Source organism: Lissotriton vulgaris, chromosome 6 (genome assembly GCF_964263255.1).
Source record: "Lissotriton vulgaris chromosome 6, aLisVul1.2, whole genome shotgun sequence".
Lineage (NCBI taxonomy): Eukaryota > Metazoa > Chordata > Amphibia > Caudata > Salamandridae > Lissotriton > Lissotriton vulgaris.
Genome location: NC_141694.1, coordinates 1,119,203,869 through 1,119,220,412, shown reverse-complemented (window position 1 = coordinate 1,119,220,412; position 16,544 = coordinate 1,119,203,869). Strand labels below are relative to the sequence as shown.

General features: G+C 49.5%; 1 protein-coding gene across 3 annotated transcripts in view; it reads left to right on the top strand.

Moving 5' to 3' along the window:
* Positions 1–11,391, top strand: part of AHCTF1 (AT-hook containing transcription factor 1) — a 1,100,496-nt gene extending 1,089,105 nt beyond the window's left edge. For all 3 annotated transcript variants that reach the window (XM_086927206.1, XM_086927204.1, XM_086927205.1), the window contains one exon: positions 10,933–11,391. In XM_086927206.1, the coding sequence (XP_086783332.1) occupies positions 10,933–11,131 (199 nt within the window). In that variant the 3' untranslated portion in view covers positions 11,132–11,391. The remainder of the gene's footprint in view (positions 1–10,932) is intronic.
* The last annotated feature ends 5,153 nt before the right edge of the window (positions 11,392–16,544 follow it).

The following is a 16,544-nucleotide window of genomic DNA, read 5'->3' as shown; positions in this document are numbered from 1 at the left end:
TACTTTTGGACATGCCCTTTGGCTGTCGCGCACAAGCAATGTAAGGATTATAGGGCTACGGACAGATCCTTGGGCCTTGCCACCACTTCTCGCCCTGCACAGTCTACTTTTCGCCCCTTTCGTGGCTACAGAAGAGGTGCCTTACCACTTTCCACCCAGAGACACAGGCCTGCTCAAGCTACCCAGGCTCTTCTCAGCCGGGGATGTGGGACCCAGCATTGTGGGTCTGGGGGCCAGAAGGTGGGCCAGTCCACCAGCGCCCCCTCTGCAGCAGCCTCCAAACCTTCCTAGTCGGACCTTTCAGGCTCATCAGTTGCCAGTGGGCCCCAGGATTCGCCATCACCTCCCCCACTGGCATAACGTCACGTCGACAGGTGGGTTTTGCAGATGGTCCGAAAGGGCTACTCGCTTCCCTTTGAGACTACCCCACCCTCCATGCCACCCACATTCAATTGCATTTCGGAGGATCATTTGGCCCTTCTCCATCAGGAAGTTACGGCGTTCTTGGCCAAGGGAGCTATAGAGAGTGTTCCTGTGCCAAAACAGGTCGTGGTTGTTATTACCACTACTTCCTGGTACCCAAGGAGGACAAAGCCTGCGTCCTGTCTTGGATCTCAGGGATGTCAACTGCTACCTCCGGATGGAGAAGTTAAAAATGTTGACATTAGCTCAGGTCCTATCTGCTCTTGTTGGACTTGCAGGTCGCATATTTTCACTTCCCCGTCCTGCCTGCCCATTGGTGTTACCAACGGTTCATGGTAGGCCACAAGCATTTTCAGTTTACCTTGCTCCCCTTTGGCCTTACCAGCGCTGCTCGGGTGTTCACAAAAGTGATTGCGGTGGTCGCAGCTCACCTGCGCAGATCAGGAGTTCCAGCCTTCCCCTATCTCGACGACTGGCTGTTGAAGGCGGGCTCGCCCCAGGCTGTCATCTCCCACCTCTAGACTACAGCAGAACTCCTGCACTCACTCGGTTCACTATCAACTTGCCGAAGTCCCACCTGATTCCCTCTCAGAAGCTCCTTTTCATTTGAGCGGTTTTGGATACAGCGCAGTTTCGGGCTTATCCTGCCGAGCTGCAAGTCCGGGATTTTCAGGCTATGATTCCGATGTTTCAGCCTCTATCCAGGGTTTTGGTGAGTATGGCCCTGAGGCTGCTGGCCCTCATGGCCTCCTTCATCCTGCTGGTGGATCATGCCAGGTAGCACATGTGGGCTCTGCAGTGGGACCTGAAGCTCCAGTGAGCACAGCATCAGGGGAATCTTTCTGATTCTGCTCAGATCTTAGAGGGCACTGCACACCAATTGCAGTGGTGGCTAACAAACTAGGATTGGGTCAGTGGCAGATTCCTCTCCCATACCCAACCAGACTTTACAGTAGTGACAGATGTGTCACTTCAGGGATGGGGCAGGCAGAGATCAAAGGCTCCACCTCAATCTTCTGGAACCCCGGGCAATTCGTCTTACACTAAAGTTAGTCCTTTTGTGAGAAAGTGCCATCTTTCTGGCCTTGGTATGCCCCCACTTTTTTCTGAATTGCTGATGTGCTTTGACTGAGTGTGCCCTGGACTCCTGCCAACCAGGTACCTAGGGCCTGTTCCTTCCCTAAAACTGTACTGAAACAAAACCCAATTGGCATCTATGACCACCTGTCAGCCCCTAGTAGTTGGTACCCTAGGTACCCATGGCATGGTGACCAGAGAAGACCCCTGAGGGCTGCAGCACTTATTGTCCCACCCTCAGGGGCCCTGTCCCCTGGCACCCACACACTGCCTTTGCAGGCTGAGTGCCTAAGTACAGAACTAAAACCAGAGTCGACATGGCACACATCCCTGTGCGCCATGCCCACAGAACCCACTGCCCTGGCATACTTCAATCACCCCTCTAGCTGGGTGCCCTATGCCAGAGGTGTGGGCACAGGTGCAATAGCCCCGTGCCCCTACAGTACCCAGGGCCATTCCTGGGCATTGTAAGTGCAGTGATGCCATTAAGAGTATGTGGTGCTGGGAGGTTGGCATTACGAACTCCACAGCACCATAATGGCTACACTGAAGACTGACAAGTTTGGTATCAAACTTCTCAGCACATTAAACCTGCACTGATGCCAGTGTGGGATTTAATGTAAAATGCACCAGAGGGTATCTTAGAGATGCCCTCTGAAACCCTAACCTACAATCCACGTCTAGCTGAGTGGCGGCAGAGGCTGCCACACAACAGACATATTGCTGGACCCCTGGGTAGGAGAGCCCCGCTCTCCTGGGCCTGCAACAATGCACATCCTGGGCGAGGTGCTAGGTCTCCTCCCCCAGGATGGGCCGGGGGAAGCTTCAAAGGCATGCTGCCTCTGTGAGCTTCTCCAGACCATTTGCTGTACCCATCAACCAGCCCCCACCAGTCCTGCCCCCCACTCTGGCGGGAGAACTGGCGGGAAAAACTACGTCAGGAAGGGGGGGTGCCAGCCTGTGCCAACCCCACCCCTCAGGTGGGGGAGTCGAGGTGAAGCACTACCCCGGGCTCCGGCCATCTTGAAGATGGGGAGCCCTGCCCTATCACAGCTAGGCTCCTGCCCCCCTCCCACAGGAGAGTAGCAGGCTACGGGGTGTACCCACCACAGGGCAGGGACCCATTGGTCCCTGTCCTTGCCCTACTTGTAACGCCCCTAAATTCAGTATTTAGGGGCTCCCTGAACCTTCCTTCCTCGGATCCCTATACGAAAAGAATAAAGAAGATCAAGAAGAAGACCCGCAGTGCAGCTGCTAACAGGAAGACAACAACTGACTTGGCCCCAGCCCTACCAGCCTGTCGATCCTGGAACCTGCTCCTGCTTAATCCCGGCGACTCCTGCGTACAGCAACCTTGAGACACCCGGAGGACCTGCCTGCCTTGACCCTCTTGAAGACTGGGACTCCCATTAGCAGCGCCTCTGCTGCAACAACCCACTTGGTGCCAACCAGGAAGCTCCGGACCAGCCCACTCTGCACCTGCCGAGCCCGGGTTGGGCCCAATCGAACCAAGGCCACGAGGGCGTCCCCCCGGTTACTGGGACCCTAAGTCCAGTGCCCAAAGACCCTCCTCAACGAACGAGCCGACGCATGCAGACTCAGAACCAGGGGCCACCCCAACCGAGACCAGCCGAGGTTAAGCTTTTCCGACACTCAAAGACACCCCTGCACCCAGCGCCCTACAGCCCCCTGTGCCTCCCTTTGGGGTACCTACCTGTGCTCCAATATCCCAACTTACCTCTCAAAGTGCTGGTCGCCCCTGGAGAGTCTCCGTCCCCGAGTCTGCAGCCTTTGTTCCTTTTTTACCTTTCCCATTGGATAACATTGAGCGCCTGGTGGCTCAAGAGCACCCTGCACCCAGCCGCCCGAGTGCCGCTGGCTGTGACCCCTGTGTCCTATCCTACTTCCCCCCTTGTCCTGAGCAAGTGACCAGGAGCCCAGCTCCCACAGCCGCGTGGCCTGCTAGCCAGCAGCCACCAACCGAAGGCCCCCATTCCTTCATTAGATTTCATTGGGCCTACATACTTCTGCACCCGGCCGCCCCTGTGCCGCTGGGAGTGAACTACCTGTACTTACCCGACCCTGGGGACCCCTGAGTCTATGCCCAGAACCTTAACTTCACCATCAAGTACTCACCTGGAAACCGGTAATTTTCTTACCTGCCATTGGATAACATTGACTCATTTTGACTTGAAAATGTTCTGTGTGTGAAGTTTTGAAATCTGAAAATATTCACATAAAATCATCCAAATTCCGAAGTTCTCACCTGTGATCAGGGGAGAAGCCAGTGCTGTACCTTTCAGCCCAGTACTGACCCACAAAAGTAATCCCTAGTGGGGTTACTAGTAATCTGTATTTTCTCCAAAGGAACCCATTGTCTGCTTTTCTATGAAATTTCTTCTAAGTGTCTACTTTTGAAAACTTGAAATATTCTTTAAAAATCACACGAAATACTGAAACGCAATTACCTACCTGTTTTGAGTTAAGACCCCAGTGATGGTCCTAGGAGACCAGTGCTGGGTTACAAAAGTGGAAAAACAACACTGGGTGTGGGCTTCCCACAGTAAGGCCAAGCCTCTCAATACCAAAGCAACAAAACAAAAGCCAATACTGTAACTTCTATTTATCAAACAACTTTAGTTTCTACACACAAAGAATTAAACTAGGTGCGAGTTTTGACTATCTGTCAGAATCAATCACTTTTATTATTCATACATTTTTTCAAAAAAATTTTGTTGGTTATGATTCACCAAAGTACACAAAATATATAAAGAAGCGACAATACAAAAAACAATTTCATAAAAATTACATTTTCATAAAATACACACTGATAAGGAACTCTATCATACGTTGTTGATCAACATCAGCACTCCAATCTCACACTCTCAAACATACCATACATACACATTTCCTTATTTACAATTGAATGTCTCAAAAAGAATTGGATTACACCTAAGAAACTTGTGTGGATGAATTAGTAATTTTTAACCATATCAAATGAGTATCTATTAAATTGCGGTCTTAAGGTGTAGATAAGCGGTCTACGCGTTTCGAACCCCTAACTGGTGGGGTGGTTCTCATCAGGACCTCATAGCTGTGGAAAAGAGAAATTAGATCTATATCACTGAATGTAGGAAGTATGGGAGAAAAAACTAGCTGCCCCTTTCAAGTAGTGCCTCTTACCTTTGATAGAAGTGTGCCCTATTTGATAAGAGACCCGGACGTTGACAACTAGAAGAAAACAGGATCAACCAATCAATGGATCTGTTTGCACTTCATCTTATTCAATTACATCGCACTTCAGGCACCCAATACTACTTAGATGACTTCTAGATGTGTATTATTTTGATAGTCTGTGGGACGGAAAAAACGGGGGAGCTTAATGAGCAATTGATATGACAGATGAGGAAATCTGGTCTGAGTAAGATGTAAAAAGGCTTACTTTGTGGTCTGGTTTTGCAGCGAGGCTTGCAAGGAGCCAGGAATTGATCAAAGACCTGTTGAATAATGACACAGGTGTTTGAAAAAATCTAGCACTGACTTCAGGGTCGACAAAACTCATGAAGCGGTTGAGGCTCCGGTTGCGCGGAGACGCTTACCTCCAAAGAAGTGTCGCTTGCCGAAGCGCAGTGTCTAGTCTGTGTTTCCGATTAACACGACTGCGGGACACCCGTGTTGCTTTCACGAAGATATCCAGTTACGCGTTGACTTCCGGGAGTCGAGGCTTCTGGGAAACGTAGTTTGATCGAAGCTCGGGATCGCGATGCGAATAATAAACACTGATGTGGGTTTAATGAAATCTTACCTTTCTGGATTGGCATATTCCTTATTAAGATTATCGAAGTAAAAAATAATTCAAAAAGCATCTTTGTGGGCATGCTAAATGAAAATCGTGTTATTGAAATAGCATCATGGGAATTGTGGTTTTAGCCGTTTTTTTGAATGGTGGTACCATATCAAGTTGTCACAAAAGCACTTTCTCAGTAGAAGTGAGGACTCGCGATACAAAAAAAAGATGAACGCAGATTTTGATTACAATGGAATCAAACCCTTCTGGGTTAGTATATTCCTTATTGTGTTTATCGAATGGATCAGTCATCTTAAAAAAACATCTTTATGGGCATGCATAATAAATATCGTGCAAATGAAAAAGCATCATAGGAATGATGGTCTTAACTGTGTTTTGGACAATGGCGCCATGTCTGGTTTTGACAGGAGTAATCGATGTGGTTATTTGGAGTGAAAATGAATGCCAAAAGTCCATGGAGAGGCTGGCAATACGGGACGTTTATAATATGTAAAGGAATGCCTGGGCTCAGCTCCATCAGAAATTAATAAAGTTTGTAAAGTTCTGACATTTCATTCAGGCCTTCAACTGCAGTGTTGAATTTCAAGACGAGCATTGCTTCTCTTTTTGATAATTTCTTATCCAGATCTCCGCCTCTTTGATCTCTTTCTACCTTTAGAATCACTGTCCATTTGAGATCAGATTCCTTATGGGCCATAGTGTGCCAATGGTTCACCAGTGGTGATGTAAGTACCTTCATCTTTATTCTTGACTTATGCTGGGTGATTCGTGTTCGAACCTCCTGATTTGTCTTGCCGATATATAAAAGGTTGCATGGGCACTTGATCCCATATACGACATATCGCGATCTGCAATTAGTAAATGAGTTGTGTTTCCAAAAGATGTTTTTGTGTTGGAAAACCGAACCTTCTTCCGTGGTGGAACAACATAGGCAGGACCCGCACTTCTTGTGTCCAACTATGGGAGGCAGGCCAACAAAGGTTCTAACTGACATCACTTCTTTTTGTGGCATTGCTGCTCTAACCAAATGGTTAGCAATGCTTCGGTTTTTTTTAACGCAAATAATGGCTTGGCATTGAATGATGCATGCACATTTTTTACTAGGTGCCAATTGCTAGCTACTACTTTTTTGAGCAGGTTAGAGTTTGGACAATGTTGAAACAAAGACAATCCTGTAGTTTTCTTTTCTTGTCCTTCTTTCGAGTAGACTTTCGCGAGGTGTCCACCACGCACGTTTTATTGATCTTTTCAGGAGTTTTTTAGGGTATCCACGTTCCAAGAGATTATTCGTCAGTTTAGTAGCATTGTTAAAAAACTCGTCCTTAAAATGGCATTTACGATGGATTCGAAGATATTGCCCATAGGGTAAATTATCTTTCATGCTTCTTGGGTGATTGCTTGAAAAATGAAGTGACTTGTTCCGATCTGTTTCTTTCTTACACAAGGTCGTGACAAGCCCCCCATCGGCTGGACAAACTTCCACATCCAGGAAAGGCATTTTGTATTTTGAGTAATTTAGACTAAATTGAATCTCTTGGGTCCGGTTGTTAAGCCATTGATAGAATTCTTTTAGTTGTTCCTCCTGTCCAGTCACAACGAAAAACACGTCATCGATATATCTACTTCAATATTCGATGTTTTCAATGAATGGATTGTTCTTATAGATGAAAGTTTCTTCGTATATGGCCATGAACAATACCGCTAGCTCTGGGGCGAACGGACAGCCCATTGCGACTCCGCTTATTTGGTAGTAAAAGTCACCATCAAAGTTGAAATAATTTATCTTTAGAGCAAAGCTTGCCAATTTGAGAATGAACTCAGTTGGAACTTGGTGGGGTCGTTCTCTTGTCTCTAGGAAATATTCCAGCACCTGCAATCCTTCCTCTTGAGGTATTTGAGTGTACAATGACACTACATCCATAGATACCAAGTACAAAAGTAACACAATCGTACTTTACCTGCAACCTGAATTTTCTCCCATTGAATAACATTGTCAGATTTCCTTTGAAAAGTTTCTACGTGTGAACTTTTAAAAACGGCGTTATATTCATGAAAATTCACTACAGTAACGAATATGTTTTTGCTAACCTGGCTTCAGCTTAGACCCCAGGACTGAATCTAAGATCTAGTCCTGGGACTTCTAAAGTAATCTTTATAGTAATCAACTGTACTTACATGTGGAAAACTCATTGAGCTCAATGCTATAGTGGGTTTTAGGATTGTGTTGCTTACTGTCAATACTGTATTAATTGTGTGCACGAACTTTATTGCTCCTTTGCAAAGTAATTACATGAGAGAACTCATAACAAGAAAAGTATATTTTTATAACTGTTGGTTCTAAAAATAAAAAGCCTATATCTGTGGATATAAAAACAATTGGCCTGGAGTTCAGTTCTTAAATGTGTGAAACCCTTTGCTGACTGAGTGTGTACAACAAATGCTTTACACTGTCCTCTGCTACTGCCTTACTGCTCGGCCAAGCTACCACTTTGGAGAGTAAGGTCAGTTCTGACTTTAACCTCTGTTATACCTCTGGGGTTGGTGGACTCTATACACACTGTACTTCATTCTAGTCCAGTATATATAGAGCAACTTTCTCACACCTTCGTCTGTCAAAAGAAGAGTAGTGCAGGTGTTCACAGACAACACCACTGCCATGTGGTACTGCAACAATCGGGGCGGGGTGGGGTCATGGACCCCATGTCAAGAGGCTCTCCGCCTATGGACATGGCTTGAACATCAAGGCATGTCTCCGGTGGTTTAACACCTGGCAGGTTACCTGAACGCCAGGGCAGACAAACTCAGCCACAGGTGCATGATGGATCACGAATGGCATCTTCACTCCGAGGTGGTGCAAGGTCTTTTTCACCAGTGGGGTGAGCCTTTGTTAGATTTGTTCGCCACCAAATAGAACACGCAATGTCAGCAGTTCTGCACGTTGGAATTTCCAAGGCAGCACTCGTTTGGCAACGCTTTTCATCGCGAGTGGAGTTGCAGTCTTCTATACGCCTTTCCACCTATACCACTTTTCACCTATACCACTTCTGCCCAGAGTGCTGAAGTATATGAAGCGCGACCGGGACCAAGTCATTCTTGCGGCTCCAGATTGGGCGCAAAGAGTCTGGTATCCCGAGCTATTGCACATGGCCATCGACCCTCCGATCAGACTGCCCCTTTAGGAGGATCGTCTGTCGCAGCAGCAGGGGATGGTTCTCCACCCAAACCTCTCCAGCCTCCACCTCCTTGCTTGAAGTTTGGGTGGCAACAGTTGACTGCTTTTGACCTTCCTCCCGAAGTCTTTAATGTAATCTTGGCATCCTTCACTAAAATAGTATATGCCTCTAAATGGAACAGATTTGTGGCATGGTGCACAGCAAAGGCTGTGGATCCCCTTTTGTGCCCCCCTTTCAGAGGTTTTCCTCATCATTCTTTCTTTGGCCCAACAGGGCTCCGCTCTGGGCACCCTCAAAGGCTATCTTTGGGCCATTTCGGCCTTTCTAAGGCTTCCTGATCGGCCTTCTCTTTTCAAGTCCTCTATTATAAATAGATTTCTTAAGGGCATTACTCACCTCTTTTCTCCTATTCCCTTCTTAATTCCCCAGTGGGACTTGAATCTGGTTCTACATACATTATGTGTGCTCCTTTCGAGCCATTACATAATTGTCCTCTCGAACTCTTGACTCATAAGACTGCTTTTCTGGTTGCCATCACCTCTGCTCACAGGGAGAGTGAGCTACAGGCTCTTTCTTCTAAACCTCCTTTCCTGGTTATTCATCCAGACAAAGTTGTCCTTCAAACTAAACCCTATTTTCTTCCCAAAGGGTTACCTCTTTCCAATAAGACAGACAATCAATATGCCCCCATTCTTCCCTCCCCCACATCCTTCTAAGGGGTAGAAGAGACTCCACCGTCAGGATCCAAAACCTGCGTTATCATTATTATTATTATTATTATTATTATATTTCTAATATAGCGCCAGAATCGACCCCCGAAGGGGTATCTCTGCGCTTGCCTTGGGAACCCGTCCTGGTTTTTCCCTGTGAGATAGCCCCTACAGGGCATCCCCAAGGTGAAAGCCAGGTATCCCGCCGCGGAGGGGGGGGCCGTTGTGGAGATTAAGCAAGCTTAATGCCCAGAGTTACAGAGTGTGAACCCATGATTAGGTCAGGCACCGAAGCGAGAATTATCGAGTCCGTGGACATTTCAGCTCAACACCCTGCCGCGTCGGGAATCGAACCCTGGTCCCGGGTCTGACCTCTGCTTCAGGGTCTGCCTGCTCTAACCAGTGAGCCACACTTCTCCATTCTATTTGGATCGTACAAAACGAATTCCAGATTGACGATCAACTCTTTGTTGGCTATGTGGATGCCAAGAAAGGTTGGGCTGGTGAAAAATGGACCATCTCTTGATGGGTTGTCCTTTACATTAAAATCTGTTATTCCTTGGCGAAAAAGGAGCCTCCAGTAGGACTGCACGCCCATTCCACCAGGACGACCGCAGCCACTACTGCTTTCGGACGTGGAGTCCCCCTCAGTGACATCTGCCAGTCAACCACGTGGGCATCCCTGCATAGCCAAGTCCGAGGAGACGGCTTCTTTGGCCTTTCAGTTCTCCAGAACTTTCTTGTGTGAACTCAGTTCGCAGACCCACCTCCGGGGTTGGTAATGCTGGGGTAGCTATTCTAAGGTAAGGAAACTACAACTAATAGTCTCTTTCAGATGCACAAGCTACTTATCTTCGGTAACGATATATCTGTTAGAAACATGGATTAGTTATAGATTCCTTACCGCCCCACCCATCCTTCCTGTTCTGCGAACTGACTTCTAGGGTTAAGGAATTTCCTTTCAGGGCCCTAGTTTTGTGCACCAGTGGTCAGTGTCTTGCATGGCTCTGTGCTTCTGGCGTGGAAAGATGTGTACACAACTGACGTAATTCCGGCATCCAGGCCACCAATGACTAACGCGGAGTCAACCGATGCCACCTTCCGACGTGCAGGGGTACTACTAACACTAAACTTTCTGGATCCAGTCTGATGCCAGGGGGTATTTCTAAGGTAAGGAATCAATAATGGACCTATGTTTCTTACAGATTTATCGTTACCAAAGGTAAGTTACTTGTTAACGTATTTATTGCAACAGGAGGCTACTGAACAATTTAGTTGACTGAAAATGCAGGGATTAAGGATTTAATAAGTACTACCATGTTAAAGAAGAGAGAAATAAAGTGTTTTGCCTGTGGATTGAGGATTGAATTAGATTCAAATGTCTATGCACTGCCGGCATCTAAAATTTTAAGAATTTCTGCAGTATTTGCTGGTTCTAACCCTTTCACCTGGAGTCAGACTTGCATTTTATAACAAATTCTGCCCTTTGTGAACGTGCAGAGTTCGTAAAAAAAGTCATGATTAAAGAATGCATACCTGTACTATTATTTCAGCAGTAAAATAATAAATTGTGATGTATTGTTGTGAGGGCTTTCCTGGAAGTGACATGAGAAGTTTAAAAGGTGAGTACTGTTTGTTATGTACTAAGATCTCATTTAAGCACCCAACTTGGCAATTTCTATGGAATATTTCAGATCTTGTGACTAATCAACATTTTTGGTTTTTATTTTATGTATTCTAGGTCTTCAGACAAAGTTCCTTGGTCACCACCCCCAGTGGAGGTTAACCTTATATCACCCATGCCTAGTCCAGCTACAGAAGCAAGCAGCAAAGCTCAAGCATCTTCTGATGAAGGCACAGAAAAGAGGACTCTTCGCGGAAACAGGAAAAGATTGCTATCCGCTTTTACGAAGCCAGTCACCCGTAGGAAGATGCGATGATCGTGTGTCGTTTTTTGTTTTACAGTTTGTATGTACGCCACAGTTTGTAAATTCATGTCCTCAATTGTGTTGAATAAAAGAAAAATCATATTGGAGAGAAAATAATTTATATAAATTATTGTAAAATTTCATAAATGATTTCAAAAGAGAGAGAATTCCGTATGGAGTTCAGTCAGGCAGTTTTTTATTGACCCTTCATACATTTATAAAATATGTAACTATGGCTTATAGAAATGTTAAATAAAGATGTATACTTCAAATATGTTTTCTTCACTCTGTTTTATATACAAATACTGTATTGCTGCTACTTGTAGGACCTTTTTAACGTTATATAGTTCTTTGTCCTACAAACGTAATAACTTTACTGCTTCCTTTTTGACTGTTCCAGGTTTTAAAGTGAATTCCATCAATTTTTTATTTAATGCCAACATAATGAGTTGAAACTTCACCAATAAAAAAGTCTCTAAAAATAGAAACACAAATACAACAAATGTTTTCAGAAATTGACTGACAAAACTCCAACTTTGAGAAGCACAGGGCACGCCGGAAAGCAGAGCACGCTGACGGCTTGCATGCTTGTTGTCAAGAATGCTCAGTGCTCTTCGGGATCCGGGTGATGCTCTAGAGGGTCCACCTCCAGATCTCCCCAAGCTCGGGAAAACGTACGCACCCAGAGCTTAGAGGTGATCAGGCGAGGGAAATATGTGAAGCGGCCAGGGGAAGGTGCAGCACAGGCTGAGGCACATCTGAAATGACAAATGACAACCTGTTATGAAGGCCTATAATCTATCCACCTTCCGTAACCTCCCTATGACGCTTCACATACCTGAGTGTATGAAAACGCTGTGAGCAAATCGTGGAACAGACTCTGTAACCCCTCTCCTATAGTGGAGCTCTTGGTGAATACCTATAAAACACAAACACAGATTAACATATCAGATTCACACCTCTTCCTGATTGACCTCTTAATATAACCTGACTAGTACGCACCTGATTCTATGCCTCTTAGGATCAAAAAACCAGGCCAGAGTTTCCAGACCTAGGGGTTCTTCTCAGCCTATGCATAAAGGTTCACCACCGGTCATCTTCTGTTAAGTCACAGAAGTAGGATTAATAGTTTCCAAGCACCAACCCCAAAAGTAAATTAAGCAAAAAACAAAACCGTATCAATCCCCAGAGGTGAAATGCCCGTCCGTCGCCTTACCACCAACACCACAAGGAGTCTACAGGATTCCGGGCTCCTTCGTTGCGGTAACGTCCACTTCCGGGAATATTGTCAGCACCTCCATCAGAGAAACAGAAAACCGCTCCATGAACGAAATACTCCGTATGGTCTCTAAACCCCGAGGGTAACTTCAAAACCTCCGCTAGGAATCATCCGTAGGTTACTCAGGGAATCGTTACTGGTGTCCGTGTCTTCGCGTTAGAGACGGCGAAGCACCACAGCACCAAATGTCGCGTCTCCGCCGCTGCACTCGTCCAGGGTTCAAAGGCACCTACGAAGCAGGGTCTGTGTCTTTGCGAAGGTTCAGTCAGCGAAGCACCACAGGACCCTCAACGATGAGTCAGCCGACTCCTCAGTGTGCGTCTCCCAGCGAATATGCAAACAAAAACAAGACCAACAATGGGGTGTCAGTGTCTTCGCGAATCTCAGCGAAGCACCACCGCACCCACACAATAACGGGCAGCCGCTCCGTTCCAGTATCGGGATAACAACAAAATCCAATACAACCCGACTTCCGGGTTCAGATAGTATATATAGTTACTGCTCACAAGCCGCCGAGACTTCTGGGACATGTAGTCCTCTATATCCAGGCAGGCGCGGATAGTAGGGGATTCAGATCCTGACACTTGTGCACTTTTAAAAAATAGCCAATTTTATTTGTTTCCTTGTGTCATATTTTGTTGTAAATTGTTTGAGCACTATAAATAGTTGCTTTTTAAATTTCTTGAGGGCACTTTCTACTCGCCTTACTTGAACTGCTTGGGGCATTATTCATCTGCCGCATTCCGATCACTTCACCCCGGTCCACCGCAGCTCTAGAGTGCTGATTGTGTGGAGGGAGCTCAGGGCGACGGCTGTGGCTGCCTTTCACTCACTTCCAGCTGCATAGTTCACGCCGCCATTTTTGGTTGCGTTCTAGTCCACCGCTGCTGCTTTAAAACCAGCTGATGGGGCCGACGTGCAGCTGACGAGTGCAGCGGGCGCACCAAAGGCATGCCCGTCTGGACCAGGGGCCAGGACCCCTGCCCCCGCTGATTTATGCATCTGAAAGAGACACGTTAGTGATAGATTCCTTACCTTAGAATATCCCTAGGCGTCAGACTGGATCCGGAAAGTTTTGCGTAGCAGTACCCTTGCACGTCGGTAGGCGGCTCCGCGTCCGTCGTCGGTGTCGTGGGCGCCGTGATGACGTCGTCGGAGTACTTAGACGCTGCCTCCGCGTGCTGACGTCAGTTCTTCTTTTTTCCGCGCCAGCCAGCGCAGATCTGGAAAGAGCAGTTCCCTAGTCACTTTTTGACTAACTTTTGGTGATCTTTTGATCCAATTCGAAGTCTGTACGACTCCGACGGTGCCTGTAGGGATGCCCGGATTCAAGCATTGCGACGAGTGCGACCGTACCATGTCGGTCACGGGTCCCCACCGCCTGTGCCTGACGTGTTTGGGCGTCGACCATGACGACGAGGCCTGCCCCGACTGTCGGACCCTTTCGAGGAAGGCCAGGCGGGAGCGGTCCCGCAGGCGACTCGAACTCCGGCAGTCGGCCCCGCGCCCTGTGAGGTCCCGGTCCTACGGGAGGTCGAGGGACAGGTCGCGGGGACGGAGCTGTCACAGCTCCGGGAGTCGGCACCACTCCTCCGGGTCCAAGTCGTCAGGTAAGAAGCATAAGAAGTCGAAGAGACGTCATCGCTCTTCTGACTCCCCCCGACGCTTGCACGATGCGGCCGGGGGTTCAGGTGACACCGCCCACGCGGCTCCTCGGGAGTCGCGGGCGCCGCGTTCGGCCCCATACCCCCCCGGTCCCTGGGCTGAACGCGACGCCGGAGGAGATTGAGCGTTTCCTCATGGCCATGAGGTCCCTTTCTCCGACGGGTTCCGCGGCGCCTTCGGGCCCAGCGAACCCGTCTGGGGGCCCTAGTGGGTCGAGGGCTTCGACCCCGACGCCGTCGGTTGCTTCGGCCCGACGCCGCCGACGCCTTCGGGCCTGGTGCCGCCAAGCCCCACGATCCCGACACCGCTGGTGCCCTCGGCCCGGCGCCGCAGGGTACAGCGGCCCCGGCGTCGTCAGCGCCGCAGGACCTTCCTCGGGCGATGGATCGTCACTGGTGGACCTTACGACCCCCTTCCCCGGCGTCGGTCCGTGTGGTGTCACCTCCGGCGCCGTCCTCGGTCTCAACGCGGTTTGGAGATTTTAGTTTCTATGAACCGACCTCATTCAATTACGACCCTGAATCTCAGGAGATGAGGGATGAGGAGGATTGGGAGGGGTCTGAGGACCCTCTGTCCAGGGAGTGCCAGTCTAACATGGACTGGGCAGGAGACCTTGGGGAGGCCAGTGGCCTGGACACCTCTCCAGACACTGGATTTGTCTCTCCTCCTACCGTGGCTTCGGAGGAGGGAGCTACCTATGGTGTGGTGTTGATGAGGGCTGCCAAGGTCTTGGGCCTTGAGGTCCCCGTCGCGGCCGTGAGGACTAACCTCCTCTCTGAGGTCCTTAAGCCGCAGTCATGCTCCATGGAGCCTCTGCTGCCGTTTAATGAGGCCTTGACGGACGTTCTTTTGGGCACTTGGTCCAGGCCCGCTACAGGTTCGCCTGTAGATAGGAACGTGGCCAGACGCCACCGCCCTGCTCCGGGCGATCCATGTTTCCTGTCCTCCCACCCCACCCCCGAGAGTCTGGTCATCCAGGCCTCTAACTCCCAGACCGCTTTCCCGACGGCCCCGCCGGACAGGGAGTCCAAGAGGTACGAGAACTATGGTAAGAAGATCTTCTCGTCCCTTAGCTTGGGACTGCGGTCTTCCAACACCGCATGCCTCTTGGGCCGTTACACCCACTCTCTGTGGGAGACGGTGGCGGAAGTGCTGCCAGAGTGCCCGTTGGAGGTACGAGCCAAACTCGGCCAAGCCCTTGTGGAGGGCCGGGACGCAGCCAAGTATTCAATCAGGTGTGGCCTGGATACTACTGACTCGCTGGGCAGAGCGATGGCTACGACGGTGGCGGTACGACGCCACGCCTGGCTGAGATCCGCCAAGTTTTCGGCAGACGTCCAAAACACCCTCATGGACATGCCGTTCGATGGCCGTCGCCTCTTTGGCGACAAGGCAGACCACGCGCTTGAGCGCTTTAAGGACTCCAGGGCTACGGCCAAGTCCTTGGGCCTCTCGGCCCCGCGCCAGCAAATTGGTGCCTTTCGCTCCTTTCGTGGCCAAGGAAGGGGCGTCCCCACAAGTGCCGCCAGCCACTCGCCGCAAACTGTCGTCCAGCGCGGCGGCCGTGGAAACCGCCGTGGAGGCGGTCGGGGGAACAAGCGGAGTCAGTCCACACCTGCCCCCGCGGCATCCGCCTCTAAACCCTCCTAGTCCGTGCTTTTCGGCCCATGTGATGCCAGTGGGAGGCAGGGTTCGCCATCACCACTCTCACTGGCGCACAGTCACTTCGGACAGGTGGGTGCTGCAGATCGTCCGAAGGGGCTACTCCCTCCCCTTCGAGACGACCCCTCAAGCCATGCCACCGCAACACCACCGCGTATCGGGGGATCATTTGCGGCTCCTGCAGGAGGAAGTTTCGGCCCTCTTGGCCAAGGGGGCCATCAAGCGCGTTCCTGGGCCAGAAGTAGGACGTGGTTGCTACTCCCACTACTTCCTGGTACCAAAGAAGGGCAAAGGGGGCCTACGCCCTATCTTGGATCTGAGGAACGTCAACGGCTTCCTCCGGAAGGAGAAGTTCAAAATGCTGACAATGGCTCAGGTCTTGACTGCCCTAGACCCAGGAGACTGGATGGTAGCGTTGGACTTGCAGGACGCATATTTCCACATCCCCGTCCTGCCGGCCCACCGGCGTTACCTGCAGTTCACGGTAGGCCTCGAGCACTTTCAGTTTACCGTGCTCCCCTTCGGCCTTACCAGCGCCCCACGGGTGTTCACGAAGGTGATGGCTGTGGTCGCAGCTCATCTGCGCAGGTTAGGGGTCTCAGTCTTCCCCTACCTAGACGACTGGTTGTTAAAGGCGGGCTCGCCCCAGACAGTCGTCAGCCACCTCCAGACTACGGCGGATCTCCTGCACCTGCTGGGATTTTCCATCAATGTGCCGAAGTCGCACCTGTGCCCCTCTCAGAAGCTCCTTTTCATCGGAGCGGTTCTCGACTCGGCGCAGTTTCGGGTTTACCCGCCCGAACAGCGGGTTCGGGATAT